At 44.5% G+C, this 12,898-nt stretch overlaps 1 protein-coding gene across 4 annotated transcripts in view; it reads left to right on the top strand.

Annotated features, from left to right (window-relative positions):
• The window catches only part of LOC126518533 (uncharacterized), a 177,032-nt gene extending 164,424 nt beyond the window's left edge, over nt 1-12,608 (top strand). For 2 of the 4 annotated variants that reach the window (XM_055065011.2, XM_055065010.2), the window contains exon 8: nt 12,038-12,123. Coding sequence is in view for 2 of the 4 variants with exons in the window: in XM_055065012.2 (XP_054920987.1) it covers nt 12,038-12,157 (120 nt within the window). In the remaining 2 variants the exon portion in view is untranslated. Of the gene's footprint in view, nt 1-12,037 lie in introns of all 4 variants that reach the window. The other 2 variants (XM_055065012.2, XM_050168317.3) reach the window with 2 other exon arrangements.
• Nucleotides 12,609-12,898: the final 290 nt, after the last annotated feature.

The following is a 12,898-nucleotide window of genomic DNA, read 5'->3' as shown; positions in this document are numbered from 1 at the left end:
GCCATTAAGAAGAAAAGGTCGAGAGAATGAGCCTTACAACCGTCCTTTTTGTATTGCTGAATTAAGAGCTGCCTTGAGCGTATGCAACAGCTCCGCACCAGGATCTGATAGAATCATGTATGAAATGCTCAAAAACTTACATAATGACACGCAGGTTACACTACGCACACTTTTCAACACCATTTGGGATGCAGGGTACCTTCCAACCGCATGGAAGGAAGCCATTGTGGTCCCTGTTTTAAAACAAGGCAAAGATCCTTCCTCAGTGGCAAGCTACCGCCCGATAGCCCTCACAAGTTGCATGTGTAAGGTATTTGAAAAAATGATAAATCGGCGCCTCATCCATTTCCTTGAACTGAACAAAATACTTGATCCTTATCAGTGTGGCTTCAGGGAAGGGCGCTCCACAACTGATCACCTTGTACGTATTGAAGCAAACATCCGTGACGCATTTGTACACAAACAGTTTTTCCTATCCATATTCCTCGATATGGAGAAGGCATACGACACAACGTGGCGATACGGGATCTTAAGAGACTTGGCAGAAATGGACATTCATGGTAACATGCTAAACCTCATAGAAAGCTATTTGTCCAATCGCACATTCCGTGTAAAAGTCGGCAATGTGCTGTCACGTCCTTTTACACAAGAAACTGGTGTACCCCAGGGAGGCGTGCTCAGTTGCACACTTTTTATTGTTAAAATGACAACGCTTCGTGCTTCTTTACCACCGGCCATTTTGTATTCCGTCTATGTGGACGACATTCAAATAGGCTTCAAATCCTGCAACCTCACAGTATGCGAAAGACAGGTACAGCAAGGCTTGAACAAGGTTTCCAAATGGGCAGACCAAAACGGATTTAAGGTCAACCCCCACAAAAGTTCTTGTGTTCTCTTCACAAGAAAGAGAGGCCTGGTCCCAGATCCTTGTGTAGAACTGGGCGGACAACAAATTCCTGTCAACAAAGAACACAAATTCCTAGGTATTATTCTTGACTCCAGGCTCACTTTCATTCCTCACTTAAAACATCTTAAAGAAAAATGTCTTAGAACAATGAACTTACTTAAAATACTATCCCACACATCGTGGGGTAGCGACAGACAGTGTTTATTGAATATTTACAGGAGCCTAGTTCGATCACGGTTAGATTATGGTGCCGTAGTATACCACTCTGCCGCACCGAGTGCACTTAAGATGTTAGATCCCGTACACCATCTGGGTATCCGTCTGGCCACTGGCGCATTTAGGACAAGCCCTGTTGAAAGTCTATATGTAGAGTCGGATGAGTGGCCACTCCATCTTCAGCGAACCAACGTCAGCTTAACGTATTTTCTCAAGGTTCGCTCTAATAAGGAACCTCCGTGTTTCACAATCGCTAACGACTTGACGTGTGCAACACTTTTTCATAACAGACCCTCTATGAGACTTCCTTTCTCACTGCGTGCAAGAGAACTTAGCACGGAAATGGATGTCCCAGTTCTCGAACAACGCCTAATGCCTCCAGCTAAGCTAGTACCGTCCTGGGAGTGGCAGCTGATAGAGTGTGACACATCCTTTGTAGAGGTCACTAAACATGCGCCAGAGACACATATCAAAATGCATTTCTTGGAGCTCCAGTACAAGTACTCGTGCACAGAGTTTTACACAGACGCTTCTAAGTCGCATGCCGGGGTGTCCTACGCAGCCATTGGTCCGTCCTTCTCGGAATCCGGTGTACTGCACCCTGAAACAAGTATATTTACGGCTGAGGCCCATGCACTATTGTCGGCTGTGAAACATATCAGAAAATCAAATATTCAAAAAACAATTTTATTTACAGACTCCCTAAGCGTCGTAAAAGCCTTGAAGTCGCACTGTAAACACAGAAACCCCGTAATTACTGAGCTCTATTCCATTCTCTGTAGAGCGTATATGTCTAACCAGCATGTCATTGTATGTTGGGTGCCTGGACATAGGGGCATCGAGGGTAACGCTCTAGCAGACCAGATGGCCACATCAATTTCATTGCATACAGTAAATCCTACCGCTTCGGTCCCTGTCACAGACCTCAAGAATTTTTTAAGAAGGAAACTGCGAAACCATTGGCAACGTATGTGGGACGCAGAAGTAAACAACAAACTGCACGTGATAAAGCCACAATTAGGTTCTTGGCCCTCCGTAACAAAAGCACGGCGAACAGATGTCCTATTCTGTCGCCTCAGAATAGGACACACATTTGGCACACATAACTTTTTACTCACTGAAAATGATCCTTCAACCTGTGGTAGGTGCGGGGAGAGGCTGACCGTCCTCCACGTCCTCCTGGAGTGTCGGGCAGCCGAATCTGAGAGAAAGAAACATTTTCCCCTAGCATACCGGCAGCAGATCCCCCTTCATCCAGTAATGTTACTCGGCCCCGAACCGCTATTTGACACCAACGCAGTCCTAAGTTATCTGAAAGATGTTGTTTTACATGTAATTAGCCCCATACGTTCATAGCGTCTCCTCTCTCCAGAGGATGCCGCTGTGAAAGCTATTTCGTATAGCACATGCCTCCAGGCCCTTGTGTTTCAAGGGCTCTGGCGAGGCAGCAGTGCTCCAAGTAATTTTACCATCTTATATATTTTATATTTTTCATCATTCTTCTACGATTGATTTTATTGTTCATGGTATTCGTCATTAGTCATCGCCACAATTTTATAGCACGTAGATTTTACGCACTTTACAGCGAATATTTTTAGGCCACTTTACAGCCAAGTCACATCTTCCATAGTACATCGTCAACATTACCACGTGTCATGGCGCTCTTTGGCCAGACCTGGCCCTTGCGCCACAAAACACAACACATCATCATCATCATCCCGCCAACTTTGCAAATATGAATTTCGAATTTTTCGGAGCACTTTATTGACAGGCACCTATCATTCACGGTAGAAGAAAATTGGCTTCTGTTTAAAAACTTCCTCAAAGAACTAATAGAAAAATTCATACCTATCATTACAATAAAAAGCAACCGTACTACTCCCTGGTTCACGCAGCAGCTTCGGCGTTTAAACAATAAAAAAAAGCGACTCTACAGACAGGCCGATAAAAACGTTACGTCGGTTTCTTGGCTGCGTTACAAAGCCTGCGATAAAGAATACCAAACATTACTTAAAACCACACCCGGTCATTTCTTTTGCCATAACCTAACATCTATGCTTAAAAATAACCCTCGAAGATTCTGGCGCATCGTGAATCCCAAACAACATCCTGGTATAACTCTTCATGATAGCAACAACATTTCACTTCCGGAATCACAATGCGCAGAACTTCTAAATGAGACATTCACGGCTGTTTTTACCTGCGAGGACATTACTACCGCACCTATGAAGGATTGTATATCGGACATTGACATGCCAGAAATCGATGTAACCGAAGCGGGCATATTTTCCCTTTTAAGTAAACTGAAAATTTCTTCTACATGTGATCATAATGGTATCAATAACACTATACTGAAAAATACACGCCATGGCATCTGTAGTATTCTGACGGCCCTTTTTTCACAATCTCTCGCGACAGGCACTATCCCCGATGATTGGCGAATAGCCAAGGTAGCACCCTTTTTCAAGTCAGGCGACCGTCCTTTACCATGTAACTACAGACCTATTTCGCTAACAAGTACCATATGCAAGGTCATGGAACACGTCATTCACTCCCAAACTGCCAAATACTTAGAAAGCCACAACATAATATACCAGTATCAACACGGTTTCCGCAAGGGCTACTCTTGTGAAACACAACTTGCAGGGTTTGTTCATGACTTACACTCATCCATTGACGCTGGTTTACAAGTAGATGCAGTTTTCCTTGATTTCTCCAAAGCTTTTGATTGCGTTCCGCACCACAGATTACTTCTCAAACTTGCATGCCTTAACATACACCCTAACGTCCTCGCATGGGTTAAAGATTTTCTTTCCTCCAGGCTCCAGTACACTTCCGCTAACAACTACAATTCTTCTTTTGCCCACGTTACTTCCGGTGTCTCCCAGGGCAGCGTGCTAGGTCCTTTACTTTTCTTAATATATATTAACGATCTTCCTTCTTGCGTAACGTCCCGGGTTCGTCTCTTTGCCGATGATGTCGTAATTTACCGCACAATTTCCTCTGATATCGATCGCCAATGCTTGCAATCTGACCTTGATGCAATTGCCTTATGGTGCTCCAAATGGCTAATGTCGCTTAATATCTCTAAAACCAAGTTCATGACATTTAACGGCCGAAAGTCTCGAATTGAAAACACTTACTTCATTAATAACAGCACGATTGAGTCTTCCACTTCCTACAAATACCTTGGCCTTCATTTCCAGTCTGACCTAACATGGCATCACCATATAAATTTAACCCTGGCAGCTGCTAACCGTACTCTTGGAATACTTAAACGAACCCTCAAGCAAGCGCCACCACTCGTACGAAAACAGGCATATACCACAATCATTCGCCCGAAAATTGAATATGCTGCGGCAATTTGGGATCCCCAAAAGGTATATCTAGCCTCTAACCTTGAAGCCCTGCAGAACCGTGCTGCTCGATTTATTTTTTCAGATTATTCTACATTCACCAGCGTTACATCTTTAAAAAATCGTGCCGGTTTGCAATCCTTGAGCCTTCGTCGAAAACATTCCCGCTTATCACTATTTCATAAACTTTTCCACCATTCCTCACTTCGTGATGATTTCTTTCAGTCACCGCCGATTATCTTTCCTCGCCGCGATCACCCTAACAAAGTAAAACGCATTTTGTGTCGGTCATTAACTTTCGCTCAATCCTTCGTACCACGCACTATCATCGATTGGAACGATTTACCCTGATACATAGCCATGGAAACTGACATAGCCAAATTTAAGGAAACAATTTGCACTACTGTGAGAAGCTGCTAAAATGTTGTTTCCTTATTCAGTGTGTTTCCCGGATAATTTTTATGCTGTGTGATGTGCTGCTTGCTCCTGGCGTTTTTATGCAACGTTTTTTTTTCTTTTTTTTTTTCTTATGTTGACTACACTGAATTGTTGAACGAAAACAAAAAAACGTCTTCTAAATGTTTTTCTTTTTATATGTATGCTGTACCTGAATGTACACTTGCTTTTCTTGTAGCCCCCCCCCCCCCTTTTGTAATACCCACCTTCGAGGGCCTTTAGGGGTATTGTAAATAAATAAATAAATAAATATTCAGTCGTTTCAAGGAGGAACAACACCGCACATTAGCACAGATATGTATGTTTTGCTATGTTTCGACATATTTTATGTCATGGATGCACCTTTTCCACAATATTTTACAATAACAACCTGCGGATGTAGACGTCGATGTAAACAAGTGCACCGGTTCGATAAATCAGACGCAGAAAGCTCCGCTGGAAGACTTCTTGAATAGACAGTTTTAGCAGAGCGTTTGCTTGCGCTCCGCTCCGCACACGTTTCACGCGCACCGGTGGCTGCACCGAATGCATTGATTTCGCTTATCTAACAAGAGCGCCTTCCAGAGATGCCACTGACGTGCTCTCAGCTTGGCGGTAAAACAATTACGAAAGCAACTACACGCTCCCTGACGTACCGCTAAATCAGGTTCCTAGCGGAACGTGGTCAGCGTCCCACGTTCCGCTGCCGCTATGTGTGCTGTGCGCACGCGCCTGAGCGTTCCCAGTAGCGTTTTCCTGAGCGGCGGCGTGCCAATTGTTGTGATAGGCCGGTCTGAGCGGAGCGGAGCGTAAACGCTCCACTAAAACTCTCTAATATGCGAGCTGTCTAAATGTGTAAAAAGAATACAAAAAGCGAGCTCCAAGTGCATAAATCAGCGATCACTTCCAAGGCAGCCATGTCGCCAAACGGAACTCAGCGTGCCTTAATAGGCCGCACTGTTCGCACAACAGCCCACTCAGGCCTGCTCACCCAGTGGTCGGTGAGCGCTACATAGCTTCCAGGAACTACTTGCTATGCCGAATAAGCACTCGACGTGGGCGCACTCAACGCACTCAACGTGGGCGCAGGTACACAAATCAACCGGCGAAAGCCCCGGGACCCTTTCAAAACGTTCTCAACGGTGTGCGGCAGAGGGCAGCAAAGGACAATGAAAAAGGCGGATTGCATTTTCATATCCTTACTTGCTAGCAGGGCGCCATGGGGAAGTTCTGACTGGTGTACAGGGGAGGGACGCAGGTAGATCGACTGCGGGATCTCTAGCAGCAGTGATTCGATGTTTGGGAAAGCCCTCTGGGCTGGAATTTCTGGAGGGCGCGAAATTGATACTTTGAACATTTGTTGGCTTTTTTGGGCCAGGGAAGTATGAAGCGGTCTTTGCTGTTCTTTCCCCCTGTGAGATGGGAGCTGTTGCAGGTGGTGAAGTTTGGTGTGCTGGTCGGTTCCTGAGTGGGTGGGTGATTTTCACTACATCGGCGACAGAGGTGAGTCAAAGGCTTGGGAAAGACATCGGTATAGTGGCCGATTTGCTGGCAGTTGAAGCACGTCTCCGCGCTGCTATAGAAGGGGGGGGGGCAGACGAAGAGACCCGTTCGCAAGCAGACCGACCACCTTCTTCCTGCAAAGGGGCTTGCGAAGACGGTTGTCTGCCCCAGACGGCGAGCGGCTCTGACAGGAACGTCAGCAATGCATTGGAAGAAGTTGTCGAGGATTTCGGATGGTGTCTCGTTCCAGTAGGCACTCTGGTGATCCCCCGTACAAATCGTTGAGCTGGGGAGTGTAAGCGGCCATGGTGTACGTTTGGTAGTCTAATTAGAGAGAATTCATGGTAACATAGACGAGTACCCTGGACTTGACTGGGGTGCTGATAGCGAAAGTATTATTGGTGGGGTTAGGATGCGGTCTTGGGCGACCACATCTTGGAATGGAAGGTTGAGGCCACAGAATACTGTGGTGAGGAGGGCTGGTGAGCGTATCGTGTGGAGTGAGACCTCCACGTAGACGCACTACGACCTTATATTCATCGACGGAGAGACGGGGGAGAGGCGGTTGTTTACGGGGCAGTTCTGGCGCAGGCGGTGTTTGTTGGGGCGGGGGCTTGGCGGCAGGGACGCGGCTCTTGCCTTGTTGAGACGTGGCTGCGGTGTTGTGGTTAGCGGGTCTTGCGGAGCCGGATCTTGGGTAACGATCGTGGAGCTTGATTACCAGCTACCAATTTTGGTCGGTCAGCTGACCTGGAGGTATGTCTTCGCCTAAAATGTCCTATTTCAGTTCATGGGATGAAATGCCGGCCGCAGCTGCTGCATTTCGGTGGCGGCGAAATGCGAAATCACCCGTGTACCCTGTATTGTGTGCACGTTCAGAAGCCTCAAGTGGCCAAAATTAACAGCGAGTCCCCCACTACGGGGTGCCTTATAGTAAAATCTTAGTTTTGGCACGCAAAACCTCAGAATGTTTTTTCTTAATTTAGGCAACGAATGCTGTGTGCGCGTACATTCAGCATACTTGCCCCGGCTTGAAACAGTCACCGCAAAAAAGTGAAGCTCCTCCTCTGTCTTCGCACCAAACAAGAACTCAAGTCCCCGACGCGTTTTCGTAAATGACAACCACATTCAACATAGTTCAGGCGTAAGTGGCACACGCCACAATGACTAAAAAACTCATTTGTCGCCAAACCATCCAAGCTGCATAACATCTTGCCGTCTACATTGCTCCGAAAGCACCGAAAAATTTGGTGCGATGGAGATATTTTTCACGAGAACGTCAGCACACCAGCACGGGGGTAGCGTTGGTGCACCTGAAAAAAAGTATAAGAATTCTAAACATATATAATAGGTGGGTTGTCAGTTTTTCTTCCAAGGTAGCTGTGCACGCATTTCCGGATTTTTTTCAAAAGAAAAATTCATACGACAAAATTCTTACAAATCGCGCTCAACCGATTGCGCACATCTCATAATAACGCGTATTACATGGTCTTCAAGGGGGAAGTATTAGCGGGGATGTCTATCAAACATTTGGAAGTATGACACAGAGACAAGAGTGCTTAATTATCTTGCAGAAGTTAACTTTCTACATATCATCTCATATCATCCCAAGCATCAGATTGTGCCTCACAGGTGAGGTACAGTCTGATGCACAAAAGTATGTCTGAGCTCTCGCACTTCTTGCGTAAGCAAGAATTGTACAGCAAGGGACTCGGACAATCCACAATAATTTAACATGTGTGCCTGTAACCAATGCATTTATTGTCCTATATTTATCTTAGTAATTTTTTTAGAATTCGTGCACTAGTATTTATAGATATATGTTACGTGCAGGCCTCTATACAGCCTTTAAGTCATAGCCCTAAACTCACAATTTTACTAAACCAAAACACATGCCCTGGCGCTCTTTGACCTTAGATGCCCTTGCGCCAATAAACTTCAATCATCATCATGACACAGAGAGAGAGCGCTCTTTATAAGACTTTCTGGCGTGTATACAACCGCTGACATACGATTCTGCAAAAGGACGGAGTAAGGAATTAACTATCGCTGGCACATTTTATCACCTGAGGATTACATAAAGATCAGACAGTGGGTAAATGCAGGTGTTCTATATCATATAGGGAATCTTTAAAGCTTTCCGATAAGGCCACTTGCTAAGAGGTATTAGCACATTAAATACGAAACCCGCCGCTATTTAGAAGGGCTGATCACTGAACCTATGATGCTAGCTATTGCTGCTATAATCATGAAGCTGGTCTGTATGTCCCCATCGAGGAGTATTTATTGAGCCAACTCATTAAGCACACTATTCGCGCCTCACTCTTTGCTGAAGTTACCGGCCCGCCTTTCAATACATACACGGAAAAATGACAACAGGGTCCAGAGTAGTTTGCATATGCCAGGGAAAATTGAAGGCCGTAGTAAACGGCTCTGCGGCACCTTGTTATGACCGGAGCTCGCTGTCGGGCAAGCTTCGTTCTTCACCGTTGCAGAGGCAGCCACGCATCCGATGCAGCGCGGAAAATTGATTGGTTCATTGTTCGAATGATTCATTTACTGATTCTTTTACAGATTGATTAGCAGTATTACAAATTAGTGACTCATTCGCTGATTGCTTCATTGGTACACTGAGTGATAGAGCGATCGCCCCAAGAAGACGCTGGTCGCGTGTTCAATCATCGGACCAAGAACAATTTCTTGTTCACCTGTGTAGCTTTCTTTGCCCCAGGAAACACGTATGGGTTTCTATTGTAGATTCGTGCACCTTTAGATGGACGACAAGATTACCTTTCGATTTTGACTAAGGCGCCACTGACTGATTCACTGGTTGATTAATTGCCTTCAAAAAAGCTTTAGCTTTGGAGATCGTAATAAATACTACATAAGAACCAAATAATTATGCTTACTTGATAGCCAGTGCACTGACTTCTTAGCGCCTTGTCAGATTTCATAGAAATGTTATTCTAGTGACCGGAAATATTTCTACTTCGACCATCAGCTCTTTACAAAAAATATTGAGTAGGACTTCCGGAAAACCTTTCGAACAATGTAAAGATTTTACGTAAGGTGTGAATTCATGCAGGGTGATCATTTCTAAGCTTTATGTAATTTAAAAATATCACCTGGTGGCAGATGGCATAATTTTTGTCCTCCAGCTGGATTATTCGACGAAGAGGACATTACGAGCACGAGAAATCAAAACACCGACTCACCTAATTAACTAACATACCCTAATTAACTTCATAATTACTTCACGGCACATACTGTAGTTCAGGAATTGCGGGCAGCTTGCAAGACGAATCCACATGAAATGAATTTCCAGGATGACGCCAGCTTCGAAATATAATTTCCCAAATTGTGTAACGAAATACATGGGCGTTCTATTTACTTTGTGGTTCAATGTATATAGTTTTCTGTTAAAAATTAGGTGCAACAACATTGCATTTTTACGGCAAGTTCGGTGGCGCATATCCCGAAACCAACGTCATTCTGTCTTTCATTCCAAGTGTGTGCGCCTTGCAAACTCAACGGCTACAATTTGTAAATTGCGATATGTGCTGTAAGAGAATTAAATTCAAAAGAAATTAGCTGATTTTGATAATTACTTGAACGTACCTTTCGATTTCTCGTGCAATTATTGTCGACCTTTCTGAATAATGCAATTTAAGGACGAATTATTATATCTGCAACTGGCTACTTTTGAAACTCAAAAATGCTCGCCCTTCAAATCGATTTTGTTCGCTTTAGATTTTGTAACAGATAGTTTGCAAATATGTGATACCTATTTTTGATGCCCAGTTAACTATTTGTACGTTTTTGAAAATTTGCGCGAAATGTTTCGGCTCTATAGCGATAATTCTGCTTCATATAGAGTCGCTAGAATTTAACCTTCTTTTTAATGCAGCACGTTCTATTCAAATCGATTCTGTTGTTTTCTCAAAGTATTTCTGCGTTTTCATGCTTAGGCTAACCAAAAAACTGAAATGTACGTACGTATTACAGCAACGTTAAACTGAATTTGATACGTGTCCCCGGAGTTGGCCCAGAGCTTAAAGCTTCCTCTGAACGTTATTGATCAACACATTGGCTATTAAAGACGCAGCGATGCAGTGGTCCATATTAAGTTGGACCAACTGAGGGCTAGTTCACGAGCAATGAATGTTCGGCGCACTCATTCAACACCAATCTCTATGTGGCAGCCACGACCGGGAATCACGGCCACCGGCTCGAAAACGCTTATTCTCAGTCCCAAGGCGAAGTGGCTAGTGATACTGACGCGGCCATATTAGTGATCATCTGTATAACGAAGAGCCATCTAAGGAGAGATGTATCGTGAAAAAGTTTTCACGCAATAACAAAGATGGCTTTTTTTTTTCGTAAACTTGCTTTATATGTGGCTTCGGTGCATTACATGTGAGACGCAAGGATTAATGTATCGCGGCTTTGGGCTGAGCCAATATGTTGCGATTACTGGAGCAGGATATGCTGCATCTCATTTTTGCGCAAGTTGCGAAAACTTGTTTGGGGCTGGTCATCAAATGTTATTTTGCTCTCCTTCCAGTACGAGAATTAGGCAGCCGTAGTAAGCAGTCAAAAAAAAATGTTTAGGTGATTGCATTTTGCACCCTTTTAATATTAGTTTTTTTCACGCACGTGTGTTATTAGGCACAGATCACAGGATCCACAAGAGATACAAATGTTTTATACCAAACTTCTCCCTAATCTCCTAGTGTTGTCGTTAGCTTTACAATAACTTACTTCAATAATAAACGATATAACACAGACAATACGCAATTAACAAGTAGAAATTAGCATTGGCTTTCTGCTTATTAAAATGAAGGGAATGCGGGACGAGAAGGCCTGTGCGTTTGTTTTTCTAGACTTCGGGAACAAATATTTTCAGTGGCGCTAGTCACGATTCAGAAGCAGAAACTTTCAGGCTCTAAGGTTATCAAAATAATTACAGTTTTTTGCTCGATCATTTCGCCAATGGGCGCTCATCGCGCAATTATTTCTCTACCGTCGCTAATATAGATCATTTCCTTAAAACTGCTCTCTTCTAGTATTGCCTCAAAAAAAATATTTTTTTTCCCTTTGAAGCAGCCGGTACAGGTGCGTATGTTTGGAAAGGCGTGTGGACGCTCATTAAAGGTAATTTTAAAAGCGCGAAGGTGTGTAGGGAACAGAAAACACACGTGATACAACATCAAAGAGAGCGCTAGTGAATATTCCGGAACGCCGAGGCGACTCAAACACCGATCTTGATGCCGAGCTTGTTACAGCAAAAGACTGCGTAATGTATGCATCTAAAAGCAGGCAGGTAAGGGCCGGTATAGCCGCGGGCGACTCGTGCAGTCCCAACGACTGGCGCGCGCAACACTTTTGGTTCCTCCGAGCCATTACCACAGCACATTTTGACTCTCATCTCGAAATTTGGTTTCGACCTTCCCGCATATGCTTGTGAGCACGCATATTTCACCCAAGCATTTAGAAACACTACTAAAACAAAAGTCTATTTTTGAGAGTGTTTATGTCTAACATTATTACTTCGGTTCCATTGTTTTTGTGGGCAGGCGCAAAGTTCACGTGGATGGGCTGACCATAATTTTATCCGCAGGACATTCCGAATAGCCGCGAGAGTTGTCAACTGAGCGTTGCAAGCAGGCTGCCTCCTGAACAAGCCAAGCGCCAGTTCCAGTCCTCGTATTTCCACAATGCGGCGTCGACGTCGCCTTGACTGTTTTGCAGCTCTGCTAGCATTCGCAAAACAGTGTCATTCCAGCACCTTCCGCTCTCATTCTCTCAGGCTTCTGTACATGCATGCGACAGGCGTGTGAGCTGTTCGCCGAAATCAATCACCAACCATTTTTGTTAAACCTAGGACTAGAGTAACGTCTGTATACGCCTGCTTTTTTATTGCATCTAAACTTGTGGCTTCACAAAGAAAGCTGCGTAGAAGCTAGGGATAGCAAGCACCAGGAGTGTGCCACTTTTCATATAGTCTCTTTCCATCACACTGTCTAAGACTCCATACTTCATGGTCACCAGAAATTGGTTTTCGACAAAAGCAGTTTTTAGCTTGACGCCACTGATGAAAGTGGTGACGTCTGGAATGTCGATCATATGCAACATGTTATCTTGTGCAGTGGTACCGATGCCAGCAAATAAAGTGCACTATGCTCGTTCTACGCGCCTGTCTCCGAGTGTTCAGTTTTGTCAATTCGAAAGCCGACTGCAGTGGGCCTACTTCAGAAGCTGCTATCACAAGTGTGCAGCGCCTATCTTTCGGTTTTCGGAAATGTTTCAACTGCTGGCCCAGCTAGGAGGAACCTCCCTGGCATAAATATTGTTACGTAAGATGTTTATTTACAGGGTGAAACGAGGTCCAAGATGAAGCCGCAGGCAAGGCCCAGCCGGCACAGAGTACAGCCGAGCCAACGCGCGCTCACTCTACTTCTTCTTTCTCTGCCTCAGTCGC

The sequence above is a fragment of the Dermacentor andersoni genome, chromosome 1, assembly GCF_023375885.2.
Source record: "Dermacentor andersoni chromosome 1, qqDerAnde1_hic_scaffold, whole genome shotgun sequence".
In the NCBI taxonomy this organism is placed as follows: domain Eukaryota; kingdom Metazoa; phylum Arthropoda; class Arachnida; order Ixodida; family Ixodidae; genus Dermacentor; species Dermacentor andersoni.
Note: the sequence above shows the minus strand (reverse complement) of the source record. Positions and strands in the feature narration are given on the sequence as shown.